We start from the raw sequence: 25,467 nt of genomic DNA, 5'->3' as shown, positions 1-25,467 counted from the left end.
TGCACTAGTCTTACAGCTCTGTTTGAGTCACTGCTTTGTAAAAGCAATTCTGAGGTGAAAGAGCATACTCAGCTAGAAATCAAATATAACCATTCCATTTGTGCTTTTAATACTTCCAATGATGTAAAGTTTTGTATAAAAGCCAGAGCCCAATTATGCCATTCTTACTCATCTTGTGTATTACTTTAACATACAATTAGTCCCATTGATTTCAAAGGGAACACTCACACACACTCAGTTACTGACTCAACACAAGTAAGCCTCTCCATATCAGTTGAAAGAAGTATGTTATTAATCAGTTTCTAAGCATAGACAATGTGTCGTGTCTAGGAGGAACAAAAAAACCCACCAGTCTTCTTTTAACAAAAGGTTTGCTTAAATGTTTAGAGGTTCTGTCTACCTGCAATTAATTGTAAATTTTATGAGCTCAATTCTCCACTGCCTTGCATTCTGTGTAGTTATTTAGAGTTGTGCACATGAATGTAACATGATACTACTTGGGTAAATGTAGCTTTCTGTACCTCTTTGCAAAAGTGCTAATAACTACACAAGGTTCTGGTAATAGAGGATCAGGTCCTAATTTTATACAGTTGCAAAGACTATACATTATCCACTGGACACATGTACCCACCTGACTCTGTATATGTAATTCCCCAGGTCACTGAGTTCAGTTGGCCAAAACTCCAGAAATCTCTCATTTAAAACAAGTCTGTGTGTTTCTTGGATCGAATTCACCTTTCCTTCGCTTTCTTTCAACCAGGTCACTGTGTATGGTTTACTGCAAAGATTCTCTCTTATTGATCCAGGGAAGCAAAGGAAAAAATATTCCCCTTCGAGTACATCAATGGAGGGACGCAAGGGGCACAGCTCTTCTTTGCAGAAAAAAAGAATGGTTAGGAAGCAAAACACTGTTTTCAGATAATGAGACTGGACTGATTCTAATGACATTTGCTGTCTATCCAGTTTCTTTCTAAACAGATTTTCTTTCAGCAGACCTAATAGCTGCTGAAGAGTGTGGCCATAATCAGGGAATCAATATTTATCCCAACCTGAGGACCCAGTTTTCAGGTCTTTATTCTGCCCTTACTCAGGCAAAACTTTTCATGCCTAGAGGAAGGTGGGAAATGGGAGTTTTTCCCGTGGACTTCAGGAAACTTCTATAAGGGCCTGTGAGATAGGAGCAGGACCATGCTCTGTCTTCTACTCTTTCTACACAGATCAGTCAGAGACTTTCTATTGTTAAACACCACTCTATAATTTTTTTCATTGCTCCCCCCCCCCTTTTTACTGACCACATCATTCACAGCATCAATTTCTCCTCTGCCAAGTACAGGGAAGAAATCTCTCCATCCACAGACCCTGTTTTGGTTCTGGCTCCACTAATTTGCCCCACCACAGCATTTTCCTTCTTCTACCCTCTGTGTTAATGGGTTAATTACCTTCTTAGTCCAGCCCATTCTAATCCACTAATTAGGTATACTCAGGTCCAGCCTGGCGGTGATGGATTTAATTGGTGTTCAAGTGATCAGAGCGCTGGCTCAGCTGTTGGTTCCCAGTTCTCTGTCACAGCCCAATTCTGCAATCCTTATTCAGGTGGGATAGTACTTTCCTTACTTGATTTCAGTGGAGCAACTTGCAGAGTAAGGCCCTGATCCAAATCCCATTTAGTCAATTGGAATTGTTCTGCTGACTGTAATTACTGTGGATGAGGACCTAAGGTACTACTTTTAGGGCTAGTCTACACTTACCGTCCGGGTCGACGCGGTGAGTTCGACTTCTCGGAGTTCGAACTATCGCGTCTGATCTAGACGCGATAGTTTGAACTCCGGAAGCGCCGCGGTCGACTCCAGTACTCCACCACTGCAAACGGCGGTGGTGGAGTCGACGGGGGAGCCGTGGAGTTCGACCCCGCCGCGTCTGGATGGGTGAGTAGTTCGAATTAGGGTACTTCGAATTCAGTTACGCTATACACATAGCTGAATTTGCGTACCCTAATTCGAACCCCCTTTTTAGTGTAGACCAGGCCTTAGTGAGGAAAGGTGGTAGAATCTTTTTTCCTCTCCTTTCACAATTTAAAGATGCTATTTAAAGATGGGTCTATCTAAACTGCAAAGTCTGGAACTGAATCTGAACTTTACCAAACGTTGGAAGTGTTTGGTCTAGGGTTTGGGTCAGACCCATTACTAACTTAATTAGAATAACTATCCATTGTTCTACTTAATTCCTGATATGTACTGTAAATTCCAGTACTGCAACAGAGAGAAGGAGCAGAATATCATTGCATTATGCATTACTCACTAGAACTGAGCAAATAACTGATTTTTCAGTTCAGTGGCTAAACGAATCAACCCAAAATGAAAATTCTTCAGTTTTTCTTGCTGAAATGAAAATCCAACAAAATTTCACTTTGGGTTGAACAAAATGTTTTCTTTGACTGAAACAAACAACTTTTTTTTCCATTTAATTTTGTTTTCAAGTATTTGTTACCCTTTGCTTCTTTAACTAAATTTCTAAATAAAATGTCTTTTAAACAAAAAGTTGCAATGTTTCATTTTGACATTTTTGAAATGAAACATTTAGACATTTCAATTAAAAAAGTTTGGGCCAACACAATTTATCTGCCAAATTTGACCCAAATTCACAAATAGTATGTCAACCCAAAACTGCATTTTTCAGCAAATAAATTATTCATTCAAAAAAAATTCACCCAGCTAGAGTATACCAAATATTCACCAAATTATTCCATGTCTTACTGTCAAAGTGATTTATGCTTACCAGTTGTAGCTTTGCTGAGGAATATTAAAAATGGAATAATCAGACTTTCAAAAGCCATTTTCTTGACTTGTAGCTTCTTCTCTGGAAAAAAGGGTAGTGTTCTTTGTTTAACTGACAGAGTTTTGGAAGAAAAACAAATATATGTGATCCATCACATATACAACAAATTTGTCTAAAACTAAGTTCATGAGTAATATAACAAATGTGTAGTGAAGATGGGATTTCCACCAGAATTTTTTTTTATCATCAAAGCGTATTTACATGTATAAGGTCATAATCCAGGACTTTTACTGGCAAGGTTCATATCAGTTGGAGAGAACAGTTGTTTTTCCTTCCACTATTTATATTTCATGTTAGATGTTCTATATCACTTCTTTTTGACTCATATCTGATTAAGTACTGTACATTATAAAATGCTGCTCATTTTAGCTATAGATGCATCCAAACTAAAGACCTGATATTGCAAACCTTAATTATTGTGTGCTAGGGCTTTCAATCATGACTATGGTGTTTGCCGGATTGGACCATTAAAGTCAATGGAAATTTTGTGAATGACTTCACTGAACATAAGATCAAGCCCATAGTTTGGACACATCTGTAGTTATAGCTAAAAATACAAAAATCTGTTGGCAAACCAGGAAGCATGCCAGCTGTCTTCAATTTTCTTCATATTAGATTTTATTTTAACATGCCACTTAGACAGAGGTACCATATTATTTTAACTGCCTTATGCACTACTTAAGGGCAGAGGAGGCATGTGTTCACTGCTTTTCATCATGTATTGACATTTCCATCAGTAAAAGCAAGCGCAAAACATTAGTAAATAAGACTGGAGTGGAGACTCTTCAGTGGGACAACACAGGGTAGTCAGCACAGCACCTAATAATAGGATCAGTTCTAATATTGTACTGTTGTGCTTTACTAATGTAAACATTATGTGTACTCAGAATAATAAACTAAGTGACCAACTAATACATACCTCTACAGCCAGGTGAAGCAACTTTACCCAGTCCCTCTCCCTAACCCACATGTACACACATGCCTGAATTTGTGACATATGGGCCACATGTCCAATGAACATGGTATAATTTAGGACTCTGTGGACAGCTCTGACAGAAACAGATTTCAGATTTCTGATTTCAGGTTTGTTTGGGGGTATTTTAACTAAACCTTTTGCAATTTTAGCATAAGCTTGTTGTAAAGCTTGCCACTGAGATTTACAACTATACACAATTTTGAATTAAAACTGCAAGCTCTTGTATCATTAAAATAGCACTTCTTAAAAATAAAATAATAATACAAATAGATGTAATTGTTCTCCCCCTCTTTCACTTGCTCTCTCTGATCCATTATGAAGATTCACTGTCTCCTCCCTGTCCCTTCCCTCCCCCCCCACCTACATACCTACAAAGAAGAAGAAATAAGTTTATTTTCCAATCTTTAAGAGCCAGTATTACCTACTGCCTAGACTGGATTCTTCTTCAGGAGCACAGCATGAGCTCATTTTCTTTTAAAATATTCCAGTAATAATGAAATACTGAATTGGTAAGAAGGCAAAACCTATTTCCATAGGACAATACCTAGCCCAAATTCATCTCCACAGCAGCTGGGCTATTGTGACTTCTTCAGCTCCTGAGCTACTAGTCATGAAGAGCTTGATCCCACCCACTGAAATTCAATGGAAATCTTCTATTACATTCATCAGGAGCAGGCCCAAAGTCTGATACCTATTCCAAGGTGGTGCCTCCACTTTGTAGCCTTACATAAATGTCCTATTCCCATGAGCGAAATCACAATGTTTGCATTGAAGCACCTAATTTCCTAAAGTGCTGGGAGCACTTGTTCTTCCTTGTTTGATTCATGTCGTTAGCTAGGGAAGAAATTTGACAGTTGCCTACACTCAAACCAGTAATTAGCTAAAAAAGCGGCGCTCACCTTTCCAGACTACTGTACCCCTTTCAGGAGTCTGATTTGTCTTGTGTCCCCCAAGTTTCAGCTCACTTAAAAACTACTTGCCTACAAAATCAGACATAAAAATACAAAAGTGTCACAGCACACTATAATTGAAAATGTGTTTATTTTCCTTTTTACTAGATAATTATAAAATAAAACAATTGGAATATAAATATTGCTCTTACATTTCAGTGAATAGTATATAGCAGTGGTTCTCAAAGCCAGTCCACCACTTGTTCAGGGAAAGCCCCTGGCGGGCCGGGCTAGTTTGTTTGCCTGCCGCGTCCGCAGGTTCAGCCAATCACGGCTCCCACTGGCCGCAGTTTGCCGCTCCAGGCCAATGGGGGCCGTGGGAAGGGCGGCCAGCACATCCCTTGGCCTGCGCCACTTCCTGCAGCCCCATTGGCCTGGAACGGTGAACCACGGCCAGTGAGAGCCGCGACTGGCCGAACCTGTGGACGCGGCAGGCAAACAAACCAGCCCGGCCCGCCAGAGGCTTTCCCTGAACAAGCGGCGAACCGGCTTTGAGAACCACTGGTATATAGAACAATACAAACAAGTCGTTGTCTGTATGAAATTTAAGTTTGTACTGACTTTGCTAGTGTTTTTTATGTAGCCTCTTGTAAAACTAGGTAACTAGATGAGTTGAGGTACCCACTGGAAGACCTCCGCATACCGTCAGGGGTACACGTACACCTGGTTGAGAACCACTGAGCTAAAAAACAAAAGTTACATGAATAATAAGGTTCCATACTCTACCCTGAATAGAATATAAAGACTCGGGGATTATGCATAAAAACTAATGCAAGGTTGGTTTGTTGTTTAATTCTTTGAGTTTATATCGGGTTTCATATCTTCTAGCTGAACTTTTTTTTTCTAGAGGCAGGCAGCCTGACCAGGTGAGATACAAAAATCATAGACAGCCTTTGAAAAAGGTAGTGAAAATGTGGACAGCTACCTAAGGTTTGAAATTTAAATCTGTTAATTTATGGTTCTTAAATACTATTCTTTTTTGGCAGATCACACCAGTGTGATGAGTGGAACTTCTGGTATAGACTCAGGAGCACCATTTAATTTCTACTCTGTTTAAACCTCACTTTCTCATCCATTCCTTTAGTAGCACAGTTTTGTTGCTGCTGTTGTTGTTTTTTCCTTCTTAGCAGCATATTTTAAGAGTTTCCACTCTTGATTCAAACTATTCTTTGAAACAGGCAGAAGAGTGTTCAGGGAGATTAAGTTACAGAGTGGTATGCAAAATACTTCATAATATCTGGATTTGTGACTAATAGTTGCTACTCTTAGGCAAGACACACACTCTTAATCTCAGCTTGCTAGATCTAAATGCTTCTCTTGGGTTTCTCCCACTCATGCTAGCAAATTGTAGCACCTGAGCCACATTATCTGCAACTATCTTCATGTCACGATCAGGAAAAATGTGGGAGGGAATTGTTTCCACTGAAATTTGTCTTATAAAAAGAGATTCTTTCCAAAAAGAGGAAGAAGTTGTGATGTTCAGAAAGGAATGAAAAACTATTTTTAAAAATGGTACTAGAACAAACCAAGGGAACTATTCCTATCAATAAAACATCAGGTCCGCTATCTGAAGAATACAGGAAAACTCACCAGGCTAAGTGACATGTTAGTAATAGGGAATGACAGGTTTCCAGATGAAACTAGGAAAAAACAATTCTCATTATTTTATACTAGGCCTCAATCCAACACAGCATTTAAACATATGCTTAAAATTATGCATACTCATGAGCATTTTGCTGAATTGAGACTTTAAAGACTGAAGAGGGAAGAATGCTCAGCGGTTCTGTGTGAACTGCTGACTTGCGGGGAACACTAGAAGAGGCAAGGGAGTTTAAATCTCTTTATCAACACCGATTCGCTGCCCAATGGATAATATGCAGTCAAGAATGTTAGCATTTCTGAACTGGTGAATAAGGGACCTGCAATCCAAATTTCTTAGTGAGTGACCATTCCTGCTGCCGTTAAAATGGTTTTAAGGAGAATATAACATACCAGAGTCCTGGGGTATGTTATATTCCTTGTTGCATGGTATTAGCTGTCCTGATTAAACTAGCCCAGGGGTGGGTAAACTACGGCCTCAGGGTCGCATCCGGCCCTCCAGATGTTTTAATCCAGCCCTCAAGATCCTGCTCAGGAGTGGGGTCCAGGACTTGCCCCACTCCGTGTGGCTCCCAGAAGCAACAGCATGTCCCACCTTTGGCTCCTACGTGTAGGGGCAGCCAGGGGGCTTCACATACTGCCCCCGACCCAAGCTCCTATGGACGGGGCAGTGCGCAGAGCCGTCTGGCTGTGCCTCTGTAGGAGCTGGAGGGGGACATGCTGCTGCTTCTGGGAGCTGCTTGAGGTAAGCGCTGCCCAGAGCCTGCACTCCCAACCCCCTCCAATGTCCCAACCCCTTGCCCCAGCCCTGATGCCCCTCCCACCCTCTGAACCCCTTGGTCCCAGCCCAGAGAACCCTCCTGCACCCCCAACCCCTCATTCCCAGAGCCTGCACCACCACCCCCGTACCCCAAGCTCCTGCCCCAGCCCAGAGCCCCCTCCCACACCCTGAACTCCTCATTTCTGGCCCCACCCCAGAGCCCTCACCCCCAGCCGCAGCCCACACCACAACCCCCAATTTTGTGAGTATTCATGGTCCACCATACGATTTCCATACCCAGATGTGGCCCTCGGGCCAAAAAGTTTGCCCACCTCTGAACCAACCCTTCTGTAAGCCAGTTTGATTCTGTGACATTTCTTTGGTGCCAAGGATCAGCAAAGCCACTCACAATGAGGTCTCAGCGCTATCAGCTGCTCAGTAGTGTATCATAGTATGTATAAGCAGCAAAGAATCCTGTGGCACCCGCTGTCATTACCCCACCTCCAGCTGGGGAAACTGAGGCACGGACTCCACTCCGAGTACAGGCCAGTCAGGCGCCCCCTGGCAAGCTGGCTGCCCCCCGACTTGACCGGCCATGGCAGTGCAGGCTTAGGTATCAGCCCCAGCAGCTATTCTAACCGAGACCAGGGCCAGTGCCACCGACCTGCCTCCCTGACCTCAGACTCCTGGAGCTGGAGGGCTGGAAGCGATGTTGAGGGCTCATCCAGGCCTCTGGCTGCCAACTTAGTATGTATGTAGGTAAACGATCATTTAAGTGGCATGACAAACATTTAAAAGGAGAAAAAAATGACTAATGTGCGCCTGCGAAATTATTGAATGAGCACTTAGGAAACTGACAGTGAGATGCGGAGGGGAGGGAATCCCCGGGCTCACATACAGCGAACACCTTGCTCACCGTAAGTAACAGATTGTCTCAAATCAGCCAAGAGGCCCGCGCACAGCTGATTTGACGAGCGAATACAACTCCGCGTGTGTGAGCTCGCCTCGCCCCGCCCGGGGACTCTCTGCTCCACAGCGAGCGAGCGACCCCCTCCCGCACGCCCTGCGCTTGGCGGGGCCCAGCAGGGTGCCGCCTTCCCGGCGGGGCCGGGGAGCTGGAGGACGGGCTGGCTCCGGCTCCGGCTCCCGCCCCCGCCTCGCTGGAGAAGTTGGGGTGGTTTGGGCCAGCCCGGCCTGGGAACCGCCGGGGGGGATTCCCTAGCGACAGCGCCTCATTGTAGGTGCAGAGGAGCCCAGTCAGCGCCGAAGCGCTTCACCCAGCCCAGGGACCGGCTCTCCTACCGGCTCCTGGGGCGGCGGCGCCTCGGAGCGGAGGAGAAACCCGGCCTGCCAGGGAGACGCGCTGCACTCGCCGGCCTGGGCGCGGCGGGCGAGAGGAGAAGCGCCCTGGGCAGGGAGGGGAAGCGCCGAGCGCCCCGGGAACCGCAGAGGCGCCCGGGCAGGGAGCGCGCCCCGGGGCCGGGCAGCAGGTGCCCGCAGAGGAGCAGCCTCCCTCCGGGGCTGCCAGCCGGGAAGGAGCCGCCCGCCAAGCTCCGCCGTCTCGCTGCCGGCGTTACCGGGCAGGGGCCCCGCCAGAGCGCTGCTGCCCGGCCAGGGCATTGCGCCCCGCGCCGCGCCGGGCTGCTGCTAAGGCGGGAACTGCAACCCGCGGGCAGCCGGGACCAGCCGCGCTCTGCTGCGCGGAGCCCTGGCCCCTGCGGCTGCTCTCCGTGGAAAGGGGCCCGGCCCCACTTGCTCTACAGACACTCCCCGAGTAACATGACGGGCTGCGGGGGAGAGCGCTGTCATTACCCCACCTCCAGCTGGGGAAACTGAGGCACGGACTCCACTCCGAGTACAGGCCAGTCAGGCGCCCCCTGGCAAGCTGGCTGCCCCCCGATTTGACCGGCCATGGCAGTGCAGGCTTAGGTATCAGCCCCAGCAGCTATTCTAACCGAGACCAGGGCCAGTGCCACCACCTGCCTCCCTGACCTCAGACTCCTGGAGCTGGAGGGCTGGAAGCGATGTTGAGGGCTCATCCAGGCCTCTGGCTGCCAACTTTCCAGAGCCAAGCACCCCCACCCAAAGGCTCAACTCACCGTAAAGAGAAGAGGGAGGCTGAAGAGGGACCGTGGCTCTCCTGCTCCTGCCAGCAGCAGCTCGAGGCAAAGAGTTCTCAGGGAGCTTCCTGCAGCCGTGGGAGGTTCCTGGAGGTATGTCTGACCAGGCCCCGGGCAGCAGCCTGTGCAGGAGAAGTGTCCTCCCCAACCCCTCTGGGAGGGGACTAGTGGCTGAGGTGCCTCCAGCTCTGCCCCTCCCTGGTCCTGGGGCCAGCGCTTGGGGGGCTAAAGGGGTCTTGGGCTCATGGGAGCGGGGGCACGACAGATATGCAGTGACTGGACTTTTGGTGTCCAGTCAATACTTCTGACCAGAGACTATATGGGTCCCCTTAAAACCGGACTTACCTGCCAAAAATTGGACACCGGGCAACCCGACCCCAGTGCTGAGGCAGGACCAAGTAAATTCACACCATCCCTGATATGTGTTTTGCTAACATTCTTAAACCCCTCCACAGACAGGTTTCACAACCTTCCATGGAAGCCTATTCCAATGCTTAACTATCCTTAGTGTTTTAGAAAGTTTTTCCTAAACCCTTGCTGCAAATTAATCCCATTACTTCAGTGGACATGGAGAACTACTAATCATCATCCTCTTTATAACAGCCCTTAATATATGTGAAGACTGTTATCAGGGCCCCCTTCAGTCTTCTTTTCTCAAGACTAAACATGCCCAAATTTTTTTTAATCTTTCCTCAGAGGTCATATTTTCTAAACCTTATATCATTTTTGCTGTTCTCCTCTGGGACACTCCAATTTGTTCCTCTTTCTTGAAGCATGGCATCCAGATACGGAGGAAAAAGAAGAGGACTTGGGATGACATGTTCCAGGAGATCCTATAAGCCAGTCCTGCATCAGAGAACGAGACCAGAGCTTGGAGGATCACCCTTGCAGACAGCCTGGAGAAGGATAGAGTGGGGAGGAGAAAGGAGCAGGAAAAGGAGAAGGATGTGTAGCAGGACATGCTTGCACTTTTCAGACAGAGAACAGAGATGCTGCAGACTTTGGTGGATCTGCAGGTTCAACAATCCTGTGTTCGCCTCCCTCTTCAGCCTATAGAGATCTCAATATTAGGACCTCTCTATACCCCCGTCTACATTCCATGTAACCTCAGCGGTCAGAGCACCATGCTTACCACTCCACCCAGAGAGACTTTTAAAGACAATCACAGCTTCACATATCGTGACCTGTGAAAGCCATTGTTGATGTATGTGTACCTGAAATGGAGTTTTTCTTTCCCCTTCATAAGTTCTGTTCCCTTAATTTATCAAGTTTAAAATGTTTTTTTTAATTGCCTGGTTCATGTTACAGAATAAAATTCTATTTTTGGAACAAATTAATCTTTATTATTAAATAATATTATTATTTAATCTTTATATGCTGTCTGGTGCTGAGCTGGTCTGACACCCACCAATATCCTATTACTTCATTTTGTCACAGAACCCATTACATCATTCACAGACAATATTAATAGGTGCATTGACAATGTTATATTCCTACATACGGAGCAGTCACTGCAAGATTCATACCAGGTTGCAAAAGAACAAGGTCAGGTACAGCACACAACAACAACACACACTACTCTGGCTCACTATTAAAATGGTCTTTCAAAGCCTGCCTGAGCCAGATAGCTCCGCACTGAGCTCTTCTAACAGCCCTGTATCTGGCTGTTCAAATTCAGCAGACAGCTGTTCCACCTCTGTCCTCCCCACCCCAGCGGAAACTTTTCACCCTTTGCTTCACATATATTATCCAGGACACAGCATGCAGCTATAATCATTGGGATATTTTTCTCACTGAGGCCCAACCTTGTAAGAAAACAATGCCAGTGACCTTTCATATGACCAAAGGCACGTTCAACTGTCATCCTGCACCTGCTGAGCCTGTATAATTGAAGTACCGGTATTCCTTGGTGCTGTTGAGGTGGCCAATATATGGCTTCATGAAGCATGGAAGCAAGGGTCTCCAGGATCACTATTGGCATTTCAACATTCCCAATGGTAATCTGACGGTTGCAAAAAAAAGTCCCTGCTTGCAGCTTTCTTCACAGTCCTGTGTTCTTAAAGATGCACACATCATATACCTTCCCTGACCAGCCCACATTGATGTCGGTAAAGTGTCTCTGGAGATCCACCGGTGCCTGCATTACCATAGAAAAGTAACCCTTTCTGTTGATGTACTCTGTGATGAGGTGGTCTGGTGCTAAAATAGGGATGTGTGTGCCATCTATCACCCCTTGACAGTTAAGGAACCCCATTGCTGCATAATCATCCACCATGTCCTGCACATTGCCTAGAGTCACAGTTCCGCATAACAGAAGGTGATTAATGGTCCTGTACACTTGCATGACAATGTCCCTTGCAGTGGATTTCCTGACTTCAAATTGATTCCTGACTGATCGGTAGCAATCTGGCATTGTGAGTTTCCATTGTGCAATCGCCACTCACTTCTCAATTGTTAATGCGGCCCTCATTTTGGTGTCCCTTTGCTGGGGCAAGTTTGGCAGGAATGTGGCCTTGCACAGCCAAAAGTTCTGCAGCCTCTGCTCATTATCCCAAACCTGCATGACAATGCAATCCCATCAGTCAGTGCTTGTTTCTTGGGCCCAAAACCGGCACTCCATCTCCAGCTGCTTCATGAGTGCCACTAACAACCTTGAAATTGTCTCTTTCTATGTGCCACAGCAACCTAGCCTCCAAGGAATCGTCATGTTCCCCACGGCTCCTCTTGTGGCTCTGCAAATACTGGAGGATCATGCACCCTGTGCTTGCAATGCTCCTGACAATAGTTCAGAGCTGTGCAGTCTCCATGATTCTGTCAGAAATGGCAGGCAGTGGGGAGGGACATGCAGGTTTGTGCAGATTTTGAAAAGAAGGTGTAATATACTATGGTATGCAGATGAAATTATGGGATGGAGAACACTGCATTATGGGAAATTGATAGCATGCTTTCAGTTACCCCTGCGCAACTTGTTTCAGCCCCCCATCAGGCATTGCAAAAACTTTCCAAAACACCAACTGGATGGTGGCAAGTTTCACAGTGGAATACCTACCCACAGTGCACTGCTCTCTACATTGATATAAGAACTCCTGGTGAAGACATGCATTGCTGACACAAGGTGCAAAGTGTTCAAATGTACAAGTGATGTAATAACTGCAGCGGCTGTATGCCAATGTAACTGAGGTTGACATAATTGTGTAGTGTAGACATGGCTATAGGCATAGAGGGATCAAACCTGACACCTGTCACCTGCCATAGCCTGCATCAGAAGAGCCACATGTGGGCCACTAATAGGTGAGTGACAGCAATACGCTCATTCAAAAGACACAAGGTGGGAAGGAACTTCAGGGTGAACGTGAGAGTTATTGGCAGGAGCCAGAGAAACAGATGTGTGTGGGGAGACATTTTTGAGTTTGACAGAGTTTAGTTGCTCAGGGATGAGGACTGGGTTAGGTGATCGGGGTGGAGGGGGGTGGTAATGGGATACAGCAGGGGAAGAGAAGAGTGTATGGAAAGTTCAGGTAGTCAGATAAGGTGGGGCAGGTGGAACCCAGCCAGGTAGGGCCAGGAAGCTGCGAGGGCATCCTCAGGAAGTGGGGAAAGGGCTGGGTGAGAACTAGTGAGGAGGGTCACCAGTGAATGGAAGAGGGAGTAAGAAGAGAACTGAGATGCTGGGTTGAGGCGGTGAGGCCGGAGAGCAGAAAATCATTTGGAACAGCTCCGTAGTACGATTCCTAATAGAGATGAAGGAGACAGTGCAAATGGAGACCAGTGCTGAGCTGGAGGGGGCACGGAGATACCCACACCCTCACACCTACCAGCAGCTTCCTTGGGCTGCCTGAGCAAGTCTGCATACAGAGATATAGGCTGACCCACAAGTCCATCCATGACCTCTGTAAATTGCCCAATGATAATCTCTACACTATCATACAATGGAGCCAGGCACTCCTAGAGCCCATCAGGGTCACACCTGCCTTGGGTATTCTGGCTACTGGATCATTCCAGAGACTCATAGGCCAGACCACAGGAATAATCCAGTCCACTGCCTCCTACATAGTGCACCAATTCCTGAGGTTCTGCTGAACTACACCCTTGACTACATCGGTTTCCCAATGCATAGACAAACTGATCAATATGTGGGTGTTTGTTACTGCATTTCCCATCTGTACTCAGAGTTGAGGATGGAACTTATCTCACCACAAGTAAACTGAGTATAGATGCATACCTTACATTAATAGATATACAACATACACTCTCAACATGATGGCTGCCTGCAACGCACAACTCCTGTTCATGGATTTCATCCTGGATCCTGCCATGACTCACACATCTGGGCGATGGCAGGACCCTCAAGGCACTTCATCAAAGAGGAGTTCCCAGCAGGGTGCCTGCTAGATAGGAAATTCACACACACACCCTCGCCCCCCCCCACACACACACAGTGCATCCCCACCCCTTCCTTCCGTGACCAAGCACACCTTATATGGGCATCCCTCACCCCAGCTTAAACAATGCCTGCCACAGCCATCCCAGCCCACTGCCAATATTACAGTGCAAGACATGCATAATGATATGGGTTCTTTCCCCTTGCTTCACATGTTTCCTTCCCAGGAGAGAGACAATATCATAGTGCCAACTCCACGTGAGCTCTGGGGCTGGAGCACCCATGGAAAAAAACAGTGGGTGCTCAGCACCCACCAGCCACCCACCAATCAGCTGTTCAGTGGGCCCCACCAATCAGCTCCTCCCTCTTCCCCCACAGCGCCTACTGTCCACCGCCAATTAGCTGTTCGGTGGCAGGCTAGAGGCAAGGGGAGGGGGAGGGAAGGTGTGGGGCAGGAAGAGGCAGAGCAAGGGTGGGGCCTTGGGTGGAGTGGGGGTAGGGCCTAGGGTGGAGCAGGGGTGAAGCACCCCCAGGGAAAGCTGAAATTTGGCACCTGTGGACAATAGCCCACACGACATGGTTCATGATGCCATTGTCAACCCTCAGACTGAAACCAAAACCCATTATCATCATGCCCACTAAACCACTCAGCCAGTAATAGTGAGAGAGCCTTCAGCATCCTAAGGATTCAGTGGAGGTGTCTCCATCTGTCTGGTGGCACACTGCAGTATAGGCCCAGATGGGTCAATGGGATATTCCTGGCATGCTGCATCTTGCATAATATAGTAGTGCAACACGGAATACCTGCAATGTAGAGGAATTGGGAAGTACCCCTTTAAATAGTTGGGGAGTTATGTAGTGGGCCTCCCTGTCTTCTATTGCAGAAGCTACTAAGTGCTTATGGTATGGAGCAACAATGTATATATGTGTTAAAAACATTTATTTGGAACACAACTGTGTCTATGTGGTTTTGTCGTAGACTCAATGTTGTGTAGAGATGGAAGACACATCCTCTATCTATAATGTGGGCAGAAGGGGGGTGTATATGGGGATGTTCTCTGCAAACCACTGCTTATATTTGTGTTTTAGATTTTTGGGCTGGTGACAGCAATTGCAGCATGTTTGAAGCATTGTGCCACGGTGCAGGGCCTGCTTGGAAAGATGGGCTGGGACGGGGTCACCCAACCCCGCTCTGACCTTGCATTTACGACTGGGTCATTACCATAGGGGGAAGGGCCTAGGGTGGAGCAGGACTGCCAGCAATAGATTGGTTCAATTGACCCTGAGTAGGCTGCTGGGAGGGAGGTCAGGGTTACAAAGCTGTTTACAAAGGTGATTGTGTTCCGGGGGGAGGGAATAGACACATGAGGGTGCTAGGATGGTGGGTAAGAACTGGTAAAAGAGAAGGGGTCAGGTGCGTTGGCATGGCCTGAGAAACAGAGGTACATGGGGGCTGAGAAAAGGCATAGATATAGGTTCTTGGTGGGTTACCGGGTTGTGGCACATGGTAGGCCAGGATTGGCTTAGGGCATGTCCATACAGCAAGTTAGCACATGGCATCCTGGGGTGTAAATCTACAGCGCTCCAAGGTACCACGCACTAACTATCCACGTGGACCTTGCTGCTGAGCACTAAAAGCTCCCTAGTGTGCTTTGCATACTGCTGTTTCAAATCAGAGTAACTCAACGCGCACTAGGGAATTTTTAGTGTGCAGTATCTGGATCCACAGGGACAGTTACTGCACCGCCTGCTCGAGTGCTGTAGATTTACAACCCAGCTTGCCATGCTTTAACTCTACCTATAAACAAATCCTTAGTCTGCGGGAGACGCTGAGTGGTGGTGACAGGCTGGTTCACTGGTGGACTGTGTTGGGGAAAGAATGGGCCAAAGCAGGAGCATGTGCTTTTTGCTGAATCTATGCATGGATGGGTGCCCCATCAGGAAAAACACACGACAATAGGTACAAAGTGGTTAGTAGCGTGACTGGGTCTGTGATACCATCCAGAACCTCAGTCTGGCTCTCCTACTTCTCATGCATAGCAGTAATGGCTTGTCACACCCCACCCAGCTGACCACAGATCTGACCCTTGGCTATATTAATAGTCCTGATTTTGATCTCACAGTGAGTTCTCATTTACACTGGTGTCAGAGAAGAATCAAGTCCAATGTTGAGTACACAGAGAACACAACTGCCTTATAACAGAAAAGCAACAATTTCCTGACAATAGGAAATATCCACTCTTCAGGACTGCAACATGAACTGATCATCATGAAAATCAAACTGAGACTGAAAAATGTGGCATACTGAGACTGCCATGGTCACCTGATTAAATGTCTTGTGAATGTTATTTGCTTTAAATGAGTTTTCACACAATCTTTTTTTTTTTTCTATTCAAGATTCTTTTCTGTCTAAGCAGTTCGTCTAACTTCTAAAACTGGAACATGAGAACTTAGTTGCAAAACAACTTCCGTCTTAAATAGCAACACATCTTAGACTCATGACCACAGGAAAAAACAGTACTTCGCCTTTAGCTTGTGATATTCGGTTAGTCTAGCCTCTCATCTCTGCATCCAGTCAATTCTCAAGTAGGCATTAACTCATGTTAAAGGTCCACTGCAATATTGCCAGCCCCAGGTGTTCTAAAACCAGGCCCCCAACTCATGGCAGTGGCTTAATAATCATGAGATTTTAAACAAATAATAAATTATGGGGTTTTTTATTTGCCTTCTGCTTTCTGACCCTTTAAGATTAATCTTTTTGAGCTTTTCTCCATAACCAGGTGGGCTAGAAACTTACTTTTTAAAAATTCATAAATAAAAGCTGAGATTATCACAGAAGAAAATGATTCCCCAAGGCCTAGGCTTTAAGAAAGCCAGCAAATACTATGCGGGTTGGTAACATTTTGTTTGAATGGGCTATAACAAAGTTTAACTTTTTCAACATATGAATGGATCAGGGACATAATTCCCTTTGTATATTAACTCTGCTATAAAAAGTCTCTGATCAGCTGACTACATTATCTTCAAAATGAAAATTTTTCCAAGGCTGAGAAATAGAGACGCTATTACCACACAAATGATATTTACCCCTGTTACATAGAAAACAGTTCCTTTGATGGACAATTACTGCACAACAGAGTCCACAGTGATGTGAATTAAAGTTAGCTGTAATATTATGGTACCAAATTTATAGTTTTTACCTCATGACAAATGTGGTATATAGAAAAATACACATCAGAAAATGTGCCTGATTTACCACTGCATTACTGCAGTTTTACTGACATAATTCAAGTGAAATCAGTGGCCAGAGCCATTGATATGCTCTGGCTGCTTTGTGCCGCTCAGCAATGCCAAGCATCGCAATCATACCAGTGAATCTGGCTCAGTGGAGTTACAACTGTATACAGCTGGAGTACTGCAGTGGTAAATCAGGCCTTTTGCAAGGGGTATTTTATTCTTTATTGGGATAGTGGACCTAGTACCTCAAAAGCCCTGTCTGCTCTCTCAGATCCTCAGGACATGTAAATCAGTGTAGCTCCATTGACTTCAATACACCATTCCAGTTTACACAAGCTGAGAAACTGGGCGGCTGTATTTACTTCTATTAAAAGTGTTTTAAGCTGACTGCAATCTAACACTGACCTCTATTTAATAATTCCATTCACCCACTAGAGGGTGATCTGACTCTTCTTTACAAACAGAAAAACAGATCAGTTCTCAGAGATGAATGTTTCTATTTTATTCCAACACATCTTTCTGAATATTCTAATGCAACACATATTTTGGGATACATACATGACAGATATCTGGGGCAGGATTCTCTATTTAGAAATAGATATTAAAGTAAAGGGAGGGGTAAATTTGCCAGGGATCCAATCAAACAGGCACAAACTCAGAGGAAATCTGATCTACAACCTGGCTGAATTTGTACATTTTCAGCTAAGACAAATTAATGTCAAACATATTGTCAAATATAGCTGGTTAGTGGAAAAATATTCCACCAAGAAATTTCACCAAAATAGCTGAAAATTTAGACAATTTGTCAAACAAACAAAACAAAAAAACCTGAAAACCCACGATGAATTTTCAACTATCTCTACTTAAAAAAGCAAGTAAACTATTATTTACAGATAGAAACAAGTGTGCTGTCTTTGCAACATTTTGACCATTCAAGAAAACCTATTCACACAAGAAAACCCTTCTTATCAATACAGAAAAAAAAAATCTGGACTTTCAGGCTCTTCTATGAGGAACCTTATAACACACATGCTTTTTCAATCGCTTGTAAGAATTTCTCTCTTATTTTCTGCATAGCTTGCTCTTTCCCATGTTCACATGCAAAGACATACATAAGAGGCCCCTATTTTCTTGCAAGAGCTGATAGAAGTCATTGCTTGATTTTCAATTAAGCAAACCCACAGATTCTTCTCTGAGTTTTACAAGATCTTACTGGACCAGAATCTGGAATTATTCTTGCAAACTCTCATGAACCTAAGAGAAAAAGATACCTGAAACAATCAAGCATACAAAATATCCTATTTTACTTCAGAATCCAATATCAAGCACAGCCACAATATTTAACTATACACAATTAATTTTGCTGATTATTTTGAAAATGTAGCAATTTTCATTAAAATCATCTTTCTGTAAATTTAGCTTTAAAATTTTAATTTTAAGAAAATGTTTACAGTGCAATGAAAGTACACCGGAGTGATATTTTAATTTCTTTTTTTTGACATTACAGAGATAAATTCACTACCTATATAAAGAATGTATTTTTATTCACATTTCAAATTTTTTATTCCAAGCATTCAAAAATACATAAGCAGCAGCATCTAAAGCATTTCTTAATTATTACTAGTATGTTGTTATAATTTTATTTATAATGGCATCTCATTGTGTTATAGGAGCCTCCCAAAACCAGAAGAGTCCCAGTCCCTAAAATGAAGAGCTTACAAACGAAGCCTCTGATCCTGCTATCAGATACATGTCAATGTAGCACCACAAAGATAGTAGAACCCAGAATTAGAACCAGTATTAGATAAGATATAGTGAGATGATAAGACAAGAAGGAGAATTTAGGGGAAAGACTAGAGCGACCACCAGTTAGGCAACATGGTTACTTCACAGAATGATGAAGTAAGGAAGAGGATTTTAGTTTGTTACCATTCTTTTAAATTTTGTGTAGAGTAAGAAGGAACTATATCCTGATATTTACAGAAAGCAAACCGGAGCAGACAATTCAAACAGACAAAGTAACAGTATTTAAGAAAATTATCTATTTACACTGCATGGTTGAGTTGCGAAGGCTTGTGTCTCAGTGGCATATGGTACCTCACAAGTTTCCAGAATTTAGAGTTGGATGCATGTGGGCATTCTTTGTGCTTCTCTTTCCATTTTATGGTACCTTGCTGCTTGATGATGTACCTGAGGGATTCTTGCAAGCCCTCATAGTTCCCAATTGTCTCCATTTCAAGGAGGATCACCTTTATATTGTTCTGAATGAGGGCATTGTATAAGGCAATCTGATGTTCATAACCAAATTCCTCACACTGAATTAGCTGTGGTGTTAGAATGATTATCAGTCTCCTGCTCTTCTGTATTCTCATTTCTAATGCACTGGCTGCATCTAATAATATGCAAAAAAAAAATCACAAGATTGTGAGACATTTACAGACTCCTCTCTCCATATATATTTTCACTGAAAATAACCTGTCTCACTTTAATCTGCATTAGTCTCTCATTATGAATAGACGCTGAAAAGCATACAGTAATCAAGGGTTTATTGCAAATGCTCTCTTTATTTGAAACCTTCATACACTGAGGATTCTTAATTACCAGTGCCCACTATTTAGAGGGCATTTCTAATTTTGGTGCTTTACATAGTTTTGAAAACCTAAGGTAAAATTCAATGGATAATTGAGAATTATATCAGAAGTTCTCAAACTGATTCCCATGGAGAACTGGCTGGCTATATACAGCTCTGAACTGCATAATCAGCTTCTCACATATTTCTTTTCAGGAGTGCAGACATATGGTACAGTCAGATTAATAGGCTTTCACTCCTTTGCTACTCACTCCTGGGATTCTGGGAATGATACAAGGATGTTGCGGCATTGGATAGGTGATCCATATCATACCAGTCATTTCTATGCACAACTCTCCACAATCTATGGGAAATTCTCTTTAAAAATAGATGGAACAATATGATCCAGTTTTATGAAGAAAGAAAAAAAAATTGGTAAATGATCCAGTACACACACACATAGAGCCATAACTTCCTCCTAATCTGTGTGTATAATTTCAGTAGAAGTTGTGTACAGAGTTCAAGAACATGGTGTGGGCTTTTATGACTATTATCAGAATTGGGTTGACAAAACGAACACAGACAAATCCATATTAGTGCAAGAAACATCCTGTCTAGTCTACAAACATATGCAAATCCTAAGGAGACACGCAATAGCTGTGTTTTTATTAACAAAAATCACAGCTAAACTACTGTAGATCTGAGAGCTGAAATTTCATTTTGGAACATAGCATTTGTCAAACCAGATTTGACCATTGATTCACAAAGTCCAGGATCCTGCAATTATCAGAGATCAATATTTGACATTTCACAGGAAGACAATATTCCCCTATCATCAGCTGGGGTCATCCAAGTGTGCCCTCAGCTGGCCAAAAATGGACCTATTGGTCCAGTCACAACTATACTTCTCTTCAAGTTCTCTTCAATTACTGCACAGAAACCCTTTTTCCGTTAAATAACCCCACTGCTGGTTTATTTATTAGCATTAGAGATAACTCAATCCATCATCTTTCAAGCAGACCTTTGTCATCTCCTACTTCTCCACACCTGGTTCTTCAGCCATTCAGTTACCTTTTCTGGGATGCAGTCCTCAGTTTCCTTCCCAACAGTCAACTGGAAATAATGTTCTCCAATCACAGGAGAGGTGTACTCTTTTTTTTTTTTTTAACCCTCTTTGAATCTCTGCCCTCTCTGGGCCTACCTTCTTTCCTGAAGAGTTTTCAAACAGCTTCCCACTGTTCTTTTTCTGGCCCCTTCTTGGAGTTCATCTTTCCATACAGCCTTTTAAAAGGGGCCAGACACCCTGTGGCACTCCCTATGCATTTGACCAATTATGCAACAGTATAGTGTATTTGGACAATTAATTTCTTCTCCATCCCTACAGAAAATACCTTATAGAGTGAGATTTTATTGCCCTTATTTTATCAATCATATCTATCTAAGATTACCAGCCAACAATTACCCAATCCTTGTTTTAAATCTAGTCGTGGCATTTGACTTTTCCTATGCAACTGTATTTCAGTGATAGAGAGTGCCAATGATGAAGGGACTGAAATCAACTGGACTCTTACCTCAAAGTTTTCTGAAGACTAGTGATTACATCAGTCCTTTATTACATTGCCAATGAGTATTTGATTAGTGATTTATAGCCAGATCCTGCTACCCTACTCATGCAAGATATCCCTCAGGAAATATCAGTGTGCATACAATTATGAGAAAGAGCTGTAGGATTGAATCCTAAACTGTTAGTCTGTGATTTTTCCCTTTTCTGTTTCTTGAAAAGCTGCTCACATTGGATTTAGCTGTGACTTTGCCACAAGTCCTAAGTCTGCTTCTGAGGCACTGTCCCACAAGCAGAATGTGAACCAGATTTTGCCTTTGGGTACGTCTACACTACAGCTGGTAGTATAATTTCTGGTTTGGCTGACAAACCCGCACAAGCTGTGATTGAGCTAGAGTGCTAAAAATAGAAGCGTAGCTGCTGTGGCATGAGCACCAGGACAGGTTAGCCAACACAAGTACAATCCCATCCGAGATCCCAGGTATGCACTCTAGGCAGCTCATCCTGCCACCTGTGCAGCCAGGGCTACACTGCTATTTTTAGCATGCTAGTTCAATCAGAACTAGTATGAGCACATCTGCTCAAACTGGAATTATACCTCTAGCTCCAATGTAGACACACCTAAAAGAGTCAAAATCTAGTTCATGGTTCCCCGTTTCTTCAGAAAGGCGGTAAATAATTTGTGCCTCTAATCTGCAGATTACTGTCCCTGGCACACCAGCCAGCAAAAGCTACATCCTCTGGCTCTGCCCATGTGCTCCTCACCCATCTGTGCAGAGGGAGAGTAGCAGCTCCACAGAGGCTACTCTCACACACTGCTGCCCACAATGTGAGTAACCTGCACAAGAGCATAAAGAGACTCCTTAGTCCCCAGCATGGGCTAATACCTAGGATCACAAACCGCCCCCAAACCACAAGTCATTCACCACAAAATAGCTTTTGATCCTTACCTTCCCCAGGCAACATGTCTCGCCCATAAATACACAGTTTATATCCGTGTTTATTTTCTAGAACATCTGGCAAAATCTGGTGAACAAAATATTCCACAAAATTAGCTTCATTAGTGCGATTTTTGGGATAGATAACATATGCATCGTATATCTTCCCATCTGCAAGTTGAAACAAGGGGAAAGCACATTGCTGTTAGTGTGGATGAAAAGTAGTTATTTCAAGAGTTAGAAAAGAAAAATTAATCTTTTGAAATAGATTTAATTAGACCTTTCTGTAAAGCAGAAGCTTGTAAATCAACATATGGATATTTGTAATCTAAAAAAAAGGTGCAGCAATATCATTGATGTTTTACCATTATGGGTGTCATGATTTAGGCCCTGATCCTGCAAACACTGAGGCACGTGTGGAAATTTACAGTGCAAAAGACTGTCTCCCTAAATTCAACAATCCAGACTAGTCATATAGTAAGAATTAAACAAACCAACAGATGTCAGCATGAATCCAATATAATTTTCAGCATTTGTTCCTTCGGTGGCATCATAAGCCAGTAACACAGTGTTTCTCAAACTGGGGTCGCCGCTTGTGTAGGGAAAGCCCCTGGTGGGCTGGGCCGGTTTGTTTACCTGTCCCATCCACAGGTCCGGCCGATTGCGGCTCCCACTGGCCGTGGTTCGCTGCTCCAGGCCAATGGGAGCTGCTGGAAGCGGCGCGGGCTGAGGAACTTACTGGCCGCCGCTTCCAGCAGCCCCCGTTGGCCTGCAGCAGCGATCCACGGCCAGTGGGAGCCGCAATCAGCCGGACCTGCAGACAGGACAGGTAAACAAACCGGTCTAGCCCGCCAGGGGCTTTCCCTACACAAGCGGCGACCCCAGTTTGAGAAACACTGTAGTAACATCCTTTGACATGCTGAGACCAGATAGTACATTTGAAGTCTTTCTGCTTGTGGAAATTACCCCTCACTCACATGATACCTCATGTATCTGCGTGAAGGTACTGTTTACTCAAGCTATGGTGTCGCAATCACATCCAAGGCCTACTTCAAATTCTCCATTGTCTCTGTTATGCTCTTCATCTCCTTCAAACATCTCTCCCTTCATCTCCTTCTCCCCTCTAATCTTAACCATATTTGGTTTGTTGCCATCTCCTCAATCTGACATCTACTTCCTCTCCTGGACTGGTCTTTCCTCCTTTTACTTCCTCCTAAACAGGGACTCTGTTTCCTCCATTTTCTTTTTCCATTTTTAAGTCTCCCACCTGTATTTGACTGTAAATGTTAATGAACTCTGAATGGTGCTTTGGGATATAAAGGAAGGTGCCATGCAAAAGAAAAGTGAATTGCCTTAAGTAAAATAAAGTTAGATAGAAAAGAAGGTGCATGCAATAAATGAAGACTTGCCAGAATTAACTCAGTGCATATTAGCAGGTTGGTTTTGCACAAATTTTCATTATGTTTTGCCATAGAGCAGCAATGACTATATCCTGAAGTTCTTCACTTACATTACCTGTTAAATAAAAAGTGCCTTCTCAAAGAAACCTTTTAAAAAACAGTTACCTGTCTATTATTTATGTGTGTATTTTTGCTTTGATTTATAAAAGCTGTTCTTCTATTAACAGGTGCCCATTCTATTCTCTGGGCACTCTTACAACAATTAATATTGTTAGCCTTATTTATCATATTTGCACTGTCCCTCTAGAGTATTAAACAAGGATTTTCTTTGGGTTGAAATGCTTTTTTTCATAATACACTAAGAGCACTTACACAGAGCCCATGAGAACAAAGGGCTTTACACAGGGACTGCAGGTGGTTAGGGAGCCTATCTAAATCTAACTTACCTCAAGGTTAGTATTTGTACATCAAAATACATGCCCCCATACTAAATTTAGGAAACAGCCTTCATATTTTATAAAGGGCCTGGTTCTCCACTGCCTTGCCAATTAGCTGGCCATTCACACTTGTGCAAAGTGAGCATGCAACACTGCGAGATCAGAATGTTACCACTTTACCCTTATGTTGCCTGGGTATAAATGACTTCACAAGGAGTAACAGAGTGGAGAATCAGGCCCAAAGTACATGGGATGCAATAAACAGTTATGCAATTAAGCCATTTCAGAGCAATTTACCTCTTGCATTTCCCTCCCCACCCCCTTATCTTTTGCATAATTCTTACTCACCATCCTGGGTTTTGTAGGGTTTAAATATCCCCTGACACAGTAGGACAATATCAGTTCGGAAAAAATGGTAAAGTATGAGCAAGAGGACTATTATAACTAACAAAACAAGAATCCCTATTGTTGTGTAGGTGCTGTGATTATCTCCTGCCAAGAAAAGAAAAAAAAAGACAGTATTAGTATTAAAGATGCTAGTAGCTGGGCCCTGTCCTCTGCCTCTCACACAGATCCCGGATAGGATGTTAAGGAGTAAAGGGATTAAAAGAACCTCCCACAGTGAGCAGTAGCTGATGCGTCCAGAAGACCCCACTTTCAGCTCCATTCCAGGAGGTTATGTCAGGGACTGTGTATTGGGAGTGTTATAGTCACTCCCCACACTAGCCTGCCTCCCATATGCCATTTCAGGGCTGGGTGAGGTTTGTAAGCCTTTATCTCCAAGGTATAAAGCAGCTACCATACCAAGCAGGCCCCCAACATTTGTCCTTTCCCATCAGAGGTGAGATCACGGGGTGGAGTGATTGTAGCTGCTTTGCAGAGAGGACCTCACCGTCAGCCCCACCCGCCTCAGATGACATCAGGGGACATGGGGTGGGGAGTGTGGGATGAGGAGATAGCAGCTGTGCTAAGAGAGATCCTGCCTTAGATTAATGTATTTTTTGCTGTATCTCCCCTCCATACAAGCAGAATAACAATGCTGAGCTGCATCTAGCCAGGGGTTCTCAAACTTCATTGCATCACGACTCCCTTCTGACAACAAAAATTACTACCCAACCCGGGAGGGGGACTGAAGCCTGAGCCTGCCCTGGGTGGGGAGGGGATCAATGCCAAAGCCCAAGGACTTCAGCCCCAGGCAGGGGGCCTGTAACCTGAACCCCACAGGACTGAAGCCCTTGGGTTTGGCTTCAGCCCTGGCCCACAGCAAGTCTAATGGCAGCCCTGGTGACCCCATTAAAATGGAGTAGGATTGCCAACCCTCCAGGATTGTCCTGGAGTATCTTTAATTAAACATAATGTCATGTGATGAAACCTCCAGTAATTCATCCAACCAAAGTTGGCAACCCTAAAACACATTTACGATCCGGTGTGGGGTCCTGACCCATAGTTTGAGAACCACTGATCTATACATTAGCAGTTACTCCTGTGACACAAAATGAGGTGGAAGGAAAATTTCTCTCACATCACAGTCTCTATTTTGTTCACCTTTATCAGCCACTGTATGTGAAGCTGTTGAAATAGCTGAAAACATATCTACTGCTAACTTTTTGATGCCACAGCCACTTCTACAATTACATTTTATTGTGATACCTGTATAAGAAGCTTGGTTCTTTAGAAAAGTAATTGGACTCCTTGGACCAGATC

General features: G+C 44.2%; 2 protein-coding genes across 4 annotated transcripts in view; both read right to left on the bottom strand.

The window, feature by feature from the left end:
- Positions 1-2,833, bottom strand: part of IL18R1 (interleukin 18 receptor 1) — a 47,218-nt gene extending 44,385 nt beyond the window's left edge. The window contains 2 exon segments of the mRNA XM_044999954.1: positions 632-872; positions 2,776-2,833. Coding sequence (XP_044855889.1) covers positions 632-872; positions 2,776-2,833 — 299 coding nt within the window.
- A 14,604-nt stretch (positions 2,834-17,437) lies between these two features.
- Positions 17,438-25,467, bottom strand: part of LOC123367631 (interleukin-1 receptor-like 1) — a 72,469-nt gene continuing 64,439 nt past the window's right edge. For 2 of the 3 annotated variants that reach the window (XM_045011984.1, XM_045011976.1), the window contains exons 9-12: positions 24,112-24,255; positions 21,939-22,097; positions 21,758-21,826; positions 17,438-19,250 (exon numbers count right to left, since the gene is read on the bottom strand). In XM_045011984.1, the coding sequence (XP_044867919.1) occupies positions 18,904-19,250; positions 21,758-21,826; positions 21,939-22,097; positions 24,112-24,255 (719 nt within the window). In that variant the 3' untranslated portion in view covers positions 17,438-18,903. The remainder of the gene's footprint in view (positions 19,251-21,757; positions 21,827-21,938; positions 22,098-24,111; positions 24,256-25,467) is intronic. The other variant, XM_045011990.1, reaches the window with a different exon arrangement.

This window comes from Mauremys mutica, chromosome 1 (assembly GCF_020497125.1).
Source record: "Mauremys mutica isolate MM-2020 ecotype Southern chromosome 1, ASM2049712v1, whole genome shotgun sequence".
NCBI classification, from domain to species: Eukaryota; Metazoa; Chordata; order Testudines; family Geoemydidae; genus Mauremys; species Mauremys mutica.
This window is presented reverse-complemented; position numbering and strand designations above follow the sequence as displayed.